The sequence below is a fragment of the Limulus polyphemus genome, unplaced genomic scaffold (genome assembly GCF_000517525.1).
Source record: "Limulus polyphemus unplaced genomic scaffold, Limulus_polyphemus-2.1.2 Scaffold1602, whole genome shotgun sequence".
Lineage (NCBI taxonomy): Eukaryota > Metazoa > Arthropoda > Merostomata > Xiphosura > Limulidae > Limulus > Limulus polyphemus.
In genome coordinates, this window is record NW_013667212.1 from 56,294 (window position 1) to 65,459 (window position 9,166).

Genomic DNA, 9,166 nt, shown 5'->3' on the forward strand with positions numbered 1-9,166 from the left:
ATTTTAATGGGAAAACGTATGCAAACGTGAAATATTTTGGTTTGATATATAAGATGTTCGGGTTTTTTCATCTCAAAAAGCGATATTGATTTCTTAACGACCTAATAATAATGTTTCAACTTCAATATTAACTAATTTTTCTTCTAAATTCTGATGTACCGAGAACCAAAACTATTCATTTTAAGTAATTTGGTAATGAAGTATTCTAAGTGGAAAATACTAATTCATACATTTTTGGGTTTTATATGATATATCAAATGATGCATTCACTCTGTAAGGACAATAACAAATACTTGGCTCTCAAGTATAAGAAAATTCACCGTAGATTCATTCTTGTGAAAAAATACGTTTTCTCTTCAACAAAATCAGACAAATTCTGTGAAAATTCATTCTAGCAAAAACTATTTAAGAACATTAAAAATCAACAGAGGAATTAAAATTATTATTATTAAAAATATTTTTGATATTCATGTTATGACACTCTGTCTTTAAAACTCGAGAAATATATAAATACATAAAAATTATTGTCTTATTCAATATTAGCAGAAACCTAAAGATCTAGTTAATGAAACTTACCAAATCCCATCCATTATAATCTCTTGCGCGCTTAGTTCTTCGGCAAGATTTCAGATATGTTCTTATTCGCTTTCGGGCACGGTCGGAGAATTCCGGAAACTGTCGACTACATGAATCGATAATCGCCTGTATCTTATCTTTCGGTTGGCGTGAAATTGGTACCATCCGATCAAGATTTTCATCGACAAATAGCCGTACAAACATCTGTACATAATGAATAATGGATAGCCATACATTACAGATTGCTACAGAGTAAGAAAAAACTTATTAACTAAGATGAAACAATCTATCAAAGAATTATTAACTATGCTAGCACATATTTGTGAACAGATATTAACCAAGTATGATTTATAAAGAAAAGCAACTTTTCAAAAACAAAACTAAAGCTACCAGAACTGCTTCATAAAGCATATTCACACACCCCCTCACCCATATTCACACACTATTTGTCATAAGTTGCCCAACAAAATAAAATACTAACTTTTGCTTTAAAACTTGTCTACCACTGTTGGCATAATATTGAAGGTGTCTATCTGTCTCTCTCTCACTGTATTCTCTGTGTTATATCCACCTATTGTCTTATAATTACAATAAATATTCACTTCATAAATATTATCATGATGTAATAACACATCAACTACTAGGCACCATAAAGTGTAGAATGGTGTTGGGTTTTATCCACTGAAGCACATATTCATAATGATATACTTATTTATCACACTGCTTTGAATCACAAACATTCTTCTTTCAATTGATATGATGATAGTGAATGATCATTAAAGTACCAAAATACCTAAAACTATGAAAAGTAGGAAAATAATTTAGAATTTAGCAGCGAAAAACGAGAGCTAAAGTTCTGCGAAGGGTAAAGGTAAAAAATCTTTGTATTAGAATTATCATTACACCAAGGGCTATATGCAGTATTCGTCCCTGATTTTTAATTGATAGACTTGTGGGAAGGCAGTTAGTCAACAGCAACAACCACCAACTTTTGGGTTACTCTTACCTCACGGAAAAGTATGATTTTATCGTCACTCTTACAAACACATCAACAGCCCCAAAATGTGGATTTTGTGTCAACGAGACGTAAACTGCGAATTCTCTTATTCACAGATATCGCACGCTAACTATAACCACGCCTAGCCCTAAACATTACAGTATTTTGCCGCAAGAGGGCGATAAAGGACTAATACGAAGGAGGAACATTTAAGAAAACCATCCGATGAGTTGGATAGTGTCATTTGAAGAATTCCAATATCAAATCGATTTTTTAAAACATGTCTTAAAATAAATGAATAAAAACAAGATGTTCGTGAAGTTGATAGGAACGCGATAGGAGTTGCAAAAACCTTAATACATGTATTTCACGTGTGATCGAGGACAAGCGTTTACACTTTACAAAGGATCACAAATATAGTAAGAATATATGGAACAACGTTAATGGTGTCCATGCCCGATCGCTGTAGTCATATAGTTAAGGCTGATAGAAGTACCGGTTGACTGGTATTCATGTCTGACCGCTGTAGTCATATAGTTAAAACTGATAGAAGTGCCAGTTGACTGGTATTCATGCCTGACCGCTGTAGTTATATAGTTAAAATTGATATAATGCCGGTTGACTGGTATTCATGCCTGGTCGCTGTAGTCACATAGTTAAGACTGATAGAAGTGCCAGTTGACTGGTATTCATGCCTGGTCGCTGTAGTTATATAGTTAAAACTGATAGAAGTACCGGTTGACTGGTATTCATGCCTGGTCGCTGTAGTCACATAGTTAAGACTGATAGAAATGCCGGTTGACTGGTGTTCATGCCTGGTCGCTGTAGTCATATTGTTAAAACTGATAGAAGTGCCAGTTGACTGGTATTCATGCCTGATCGCTGTAGTCACATAGTTAAGACTGATAGAAGTGCCAGTTGACTGGTATTCATGCCTGATCGCTGTAGTCACATAGTTAAGACTGATAGAAGTGCCAGTTGACTGGTATTCATGCCTGATCGCTGTAGTCACATAGTTAAGACTGATAGAAGTGCCGGTTGACTGTTATCGACCTAAGATTAAAACCTGAGTAGATTGACAGTTTCATCATGATTTTGTTTAATGCTCACTCCACCATGACATAATTTGAATAACAATTTTTAATTTACGCTGTGTTAGAAACTGTTTCTAATTTTTCTATTAACCTTATTTTCATAACTTTAACGAAAGTTAACTAACAAAAAATAATATCAACTTCACTCTTGATTATAACTTGGTATTTAAGAATCTGTTTTGCGTTAAGCTAAAGCCTATATGAAAATTATCACTACGTCAACTTTCAGTTAACTTGAACTATAAAATTAGGTGAAGAGGGTCCCATATTATTCATTGTGGTAATACCTTTCCTACTTGACAACTAATCTCAATAAAAGTCACATCAGAGAATAATAATAGGTAGTACTTTTCCTGCTTGACAACTATCTCAATAAAAGCCACATCAGAGAATAATAAAAGATAGGCAAACAACGATTTATAATCATAAGGAAACGTTTTATTGATGGTGGAACATACTACATGTTTCGACAGAACATTGGTCTGCCTTCTTCAGGTAATGTTCCATCACCAATAAAACTTTTCCGTATGTTTATAAATCGCTGTTTGCCTACCTATTATTACATTAGCATAATGGTCTTCCTTACTCAAGTATCAGAGAATATTACGTCTAATTAAAACTGAGTATCTCTTCCATGTTAATCATATACTGACTACATGCTTTTCTATCTAACCATTATTGCAAAAAAAAGATAAATTACCTGCAAAAAACAATAGTAACTATCAGTATAGCCTAGTTTGTAACAGGTCATCACTTCTTTTGTTAGGTGATATAAGTATAATCACTGTTAAACAATGTGTCCCCTCGGTGAGTCAGTGATAGGTTTATAGACTTACAACGCTAAAATCCACGGTTCGATTATCCGTGGTGGACAGAGAGCAGATAGACTGTTGTGTAGATTTGCGCTAACATAAATAAAAAACCTAAAATCAAATTAACAAGTGTAGCCCTATCGTGTGTTTATTTCTACGTACATTAAACGCCTTTAATCGTTCAGGGTCATACGCATTCGCATCTATCTTGTCTGCATCATCTTCCTCGTCATCGTCTTCCTCATCCTTCGTGCCATCAGGAGTTTCCGAAGTTTCACGCATAGCCCCAACACTCTTCGAGCTCTGAAACAAGTAGAGTAAAATAGTAAAACTCCACACATATACTATATGAGAAAGTTACCCCAAAATTGGAAATCAGTGTAAAAAACTTCGTTGTTTCTAGATTAGAAACTGCATATACGGAAATTTAGATTTCACATATATACATTTGATTGTGTAGGCTCTCAGGATAAAAACTGAGATAACATTCAAGTGTAAAGACTGTGATATTCTTTGAGAACTTATTACAAAAGAAGTGAAAAATTATAGTAGTAAAAATTTAAATGAGATCATGATTGCACCTATAATTTTTCTAAAATCTTAAACATTATTTTCATCATCTTTGTTTTTATGGTTAAATATATTTCCCCCTTTCTTTTCTCCTTTTACTCTAAATATCTTTCTTTCGATGTGCTTAACACGTATGCTAGGATTGTAACTTTTCTAGTCTTCATTTTTCATTGTTAAATTTGATATTTCACAGCTACTTCGACTATTGTGACGATATGTTTTCTAACCCTCTCTTCTCATTTGTTACACTTCTACACTGTTCTCTCGCCTTCTCGCTGTTATTCCTTGATGTGAAATGGTTGAGCCTTAGTGAAACTACCAGCACTCTTGGTAATTTGAGTTTCGTTTCACTTGATTAAAATATTAATGCTTCACTCTAATTGTATACTTAAGATGTTTATAGTACAATTAAGAGGGATTTGATCCTTCAGTTTAATGTTCTGATATAATTAAACATGAAATTTCGAAATCTTACAGCTAGTTGTAATAGTGGACGATCTTTTTGCTCAGAATCTTTGGTGTCAATAACTTTGATCATGTTGATTGGTTCTTCCTGTGACCATCTCACATGTCCATTTTCTCGTTTTTGGCCACTCATATCAAGAGGTACATCTGTTGGGCAAGTTCCAGATGGATGCTGACTCAGTCCTTTCTTCTTATTTTCATTCATTCCTTAACATTAGTAAAACAAATGTAATAATAACAACCTAATTATCTTATGATGCACTTAAAATATCAGAATACGATTGTCATTCGATTTGTTTATACTAGCTTAGTTTAGAAAACGTTTTTTAACTTTTTCATTGAAATAATGTACATAATTAAGTAAGTTTTCCAAAATCACAGCATTTATTAGTAGAAAAACAGAACTGATTAATAAATATTAACAGTTACAATCTAAAGCGTCTTTAATAACTAAGAAAATCCTTCTAGATAAACAAGAAAGCGTTTGATAAAATCAATCTGTAAGTTGTTGTTTGTATATAACATATTAATTGTTCTGTAAAGTGTACGAAAAATTACGTGAACTTTGAGTTATTCAAATAGTAGAACATGTGGAATCATCAAATGTTGTTGTAAATTGAAATATTTATCATTAGAATAGGATGATAAGTAAAAACACAAACAATCAAACTCAAACAAGATTAATTTGTTACTAATCGATGATTAGTAATGAACCTAGTGAAATGAATATGTAATTCAAAAATATAACATCAACATTTACAGTAGGCAAGTTCTGGTTTTAATAATTACAACGTTTCGACCAATAGTTACATTCAAAAAATCGCTAATCATTTTTGAGATTTTACCATCGTTAGCATCTGTTATCATGGGGTAATTCCCTTCCTCTTCAATAGGTAACATTCCTCCTGCTTCATGTTCACTACTCTCGCTCTCAATGTTCGAGGGAACTTCCTGAGGTTATACACAAAATAAAATGTAATGACAAATATATTTAACGAAAAATAACATGCTTAAATTAAGTAATAATTGATATTCTTATGACTGTTTTAGTTTAAGTAGCAGTAACAAGGAATAAATATCACATTTGTGTTATATAATCAAATAATTAAAGCTATTAAGAAAAATTTTATAACCTTTGTTTGTTTGATTGTAGTCACCTGAATGGGGCTAAAGAATGTATTTTTTTCTGATATAGAAGACTTGAAAAAGTTGTGGTTCAAAATATTCACGAACATAAAGTGACTGACAATTTTGTTATTAACACTAAGTAATATCGGGTTGGATAATCATTCTCTGCGAAAATTATCTTAATTTGGTGTGGTGTAGACTGCACAAAGATAGGAATTGTCTTGTTTGATTTTAACCTATTCATTGAAGAATATCGTGACAAATCTTACATTTAAGTTTAATTTAAAAAATTATCAATCACATTTATTTACGGTGGTTTTGCTATTTAAGAAATTAACTGAAGTTGCTCTTATTCTTTCCGAACCTATTTTGGAAATACGAGCGCCATGTACTGTTATTTTATTTTCTTTGGAAAACCCCTGTCCATCAAAGTAGAAATACAATATTACAGGATAGACGTGATCGGCAACAAAGTTCAAGGACTCCCTATTGAAAGGAACAATAGATCCAAGAAAACGTTTATCATACTATTACACATTCTTCACCAACTCTTACTGTTCAAAAAAAAAAAGAACAAAAAACTAGCAGGGCCAAGTGCTGCATACAGTTTTATTCATATTTTAACACCACCGTTGGAACAGAAGAAATTGGAATGCTACTCAGCCATTCACAGTTCATGTTCTAAGTTACACTGAAGCCATGCTTTTTTCTTTGCATATGATATAAGCGATTTTCGAGTTGATGCAATCTAACATTTCTTGTAATGACCTTCGTATAATACTGTTGGGGACAATAGTACCTTGACCACTGGTGAACGAATTGCTCAATTAGAACACAACTCGACGTTTCTTGCACCTTACAAGCCTGTCCAATCTTATTTTTCTTCGGTCATCATGAGTTTTTCTACTATTAGCTACATTTCTTTTCAGTTACTACTGTTGGTAGACTCTGACGACAGATGTCTTTGAGCAGTCAGTAGAAAAGTACAAATTATCGCGGCTCGTTGAGAATTGGAAAAATCCTTGATCTTACACAATGTTTTCACATCAGCCACGATATAATTACATTTTTGTACTTATGTGGATCAAGTGTTCACATGATACGTCACATGATCAGTTTTTTTTCGATGTTTAAATAAATAGAGTATTCTACAAATGTGTGAGTGTATTAGAAAATCCTAACAATGTGGTTAGTCAGTAGCTGAGCATTTGGAACCATTTGTTGAGGACCAATAACAGTTGACACTTTCAATTATTACAGGAAACCTGTAAAACAATTGTTTTCTTGTCTATATCTCGGTAAATTGTTGTATCACATATAAAATAAAATAATAAAAATATATTTTTACTGTTACATATTTTGTTACAAGGGAGAATCATAAATCTAACATACTGTCTGAAACTGACTTTTGAACTTCACTCCGGAAACAATAGAAACCTTCCTAATTATAGATAATATCAACTAATGGCGTTACTTACAGTTGTGAAACCCTACGTAACAATTAATATTAGTAAAGAAAAGAAATAGTTAACCATTCAACTATTAGATAGCGTTGGTAGCATTTCTTTCTATTAGTTATCCAGAATTATAGGGGATAGTGTTGGTGTTAATTGCTTTTCCTATCAAATAGAATAAACTTATAGAGCATTATTTTGTTTCAATGCATTATTATCTTGCATATCCAGCTTATTTGATTGAGTCAAAAATTATCTTGAAAGACAAAGAAAAGTTATTAAAAAACAATAAAACTATTAGATTTAATCAATGAAATATAATAGCACTATTGGGGAACACAAGTGCTCCCCAGTGGCACAGCAGTAAATCTGCGGATTTATAACACAAATTAAACGTGCCAACATTTGCGGGCGAGTGCAACATGTCTCCATCACGCAATCCCAGCATGGCTAATTTTGACACCAGAAAAATCGTAAAAACATAGAAAAATCGAAAACTGTCTATATCACTGCTTGGGACTGCAATAAGATATTTTTGTACCAAATCCTTTGTAAGTTGGTTGAAATACACATGAATAGTTCACGAAAACCCCAAATTGTTCTTTCCTTGCTGAAAAATTGAGCGAAAGACTAGAATTCCAAAATTGTCTATATCTCTCTTTCGGACCTGTAAAAATGTATCTTTGTACCAAATCCCATGTAAATTGGCTGAAATACGACGGAATAGTTGTCAAAAAATCCTAAAATTGTGCTTTTTATAGCATCTTGGTCCCTTATAATTACCAACGATTGGCAAGTCCAGCATTTTGGTTAGTCAATGTGCGTTCCCTGTACAAAAGTATCTTTGTACCAAATTTCATATAAATTGATCGAAACAATGCTAAATAATTGACTAAAACCCCTAAAATTATGGATATATTTAACCTTTTGAACCCCCACTAAAATGACCAGAAATGGGCATATCCTACATGTATGGGACCTGTAAAATGGTATATTTGTACTAAATCCCATGTAAATTGGTCGAAACATGGTGGAGTAATTGTCAAAAATCTCTAAGATTGTGCTTTTTTTGATCCCCCTGTTATTACTAAAAATGGGCAAGCTCACCATTTTTCTTTGTCAATGTGTAGGACCTATAGAAAAGTATCTTTGTATTAAATCCCAAATACATCGGTCCAAGTAAGCCGGGTAATTGGCCAAAAACTCCAAAATTATGCTTTTTTGTGAGTTATGACCCCTCCCTAAAAAGTCTCAAAATGTCCAAATCCAACTTTTTTGTATGTAAATGTGTTGGGCGCATGAAATTTATATTTCATCTTGATTGCTGTAAATATGACCGCACAGGAGTTCAAAACATACGTTTATTTAGGTTGTTTGACCTTTGATCCCATAAAATCCTTAAAAGGTTGAAATACAAAAAAAGTGTCTGGCCGTATTGAGCTAAGGTATAACCCTACCAAGTTTGAAACCAATCCGTCCAGAAGTGAAGGAATGGCGGTAGATTGAAAAATGTTTGGAATGAGAAGAAAAAGAAATAATAGAAAAACAATATGTCTCTCTGCAGAGACATAAAACCGGGTTTCGATACCCGTGGTGGGCACAGCGCAGATAGTCCTTTGTGCAGCTTTGTGCTCAACTGTAAAATAACACAAGCAAGACAATCAGTTTGGTAGATAACATCCTGCCATCCGATGGTTCAATGGTAAGCTTGGGGGCCTATATCACTAAATTGTGGGGTCTGATTTCCGTGGTTGACTCAGCACACACAGCCCATTATGTAGCTTTTTGTTTAACGATAAACAATAAAAATGAAATAATCAAATCCATTAAAGACCAAGGGTTGTGTCACGTTTCTTTGGGGTATTTTCGGTATAAAAAATCATATACTTCAACATTTATCTTTAAAATATGTTACTCTTATTTCCGAAACTAAATTCTATACTTAGCTCTAAGCTGAAAAAAAACTTCTTCTTCAAAAATGGTAGAAATGTATATTGCAAAAAATAAAGTTTGTTTGTTTTGAATTTCGCGCAAAGCTACACGAGGGCTATCTGCGCTAGCCATCCCTAA

At 33.1% G+C, this 9,166-nt stretch overlaps 1 protein-coding gene across 1 annotated transcript in view; it reads right to left on the reverse strand.

The window, feature by feature from the left end:
- The window catches only part of LOC106464264 (nucleolar protein 4-like), an 84,141-nt gene that overhangs the window by 25,579 nt on the left and 49,396 nt on the right, over positions 1-9,166 (reverse strand). Inside the window, exons 4-7 of the mRNA XM_013924390.2 lie at positions 5,360-5,465; positions 4,525-4,721; positions 3,642-3,782; positions 577-780 (exon numbers count right to left, since the gene is read on the reverse strand). Of these exons, the coding sequence (XP_013779844.1) occupies positions 577-780; positions 3,642-3,782; positions 4,525-4,721; positions 5,360-5,465 (648 nt within the window). The remainder of the gene's footprint in view (positions 1-576; positions 781-3,641; positions 3,783-4,524; positions 4,722-5,359; positions 5,466-9,166) is intronic.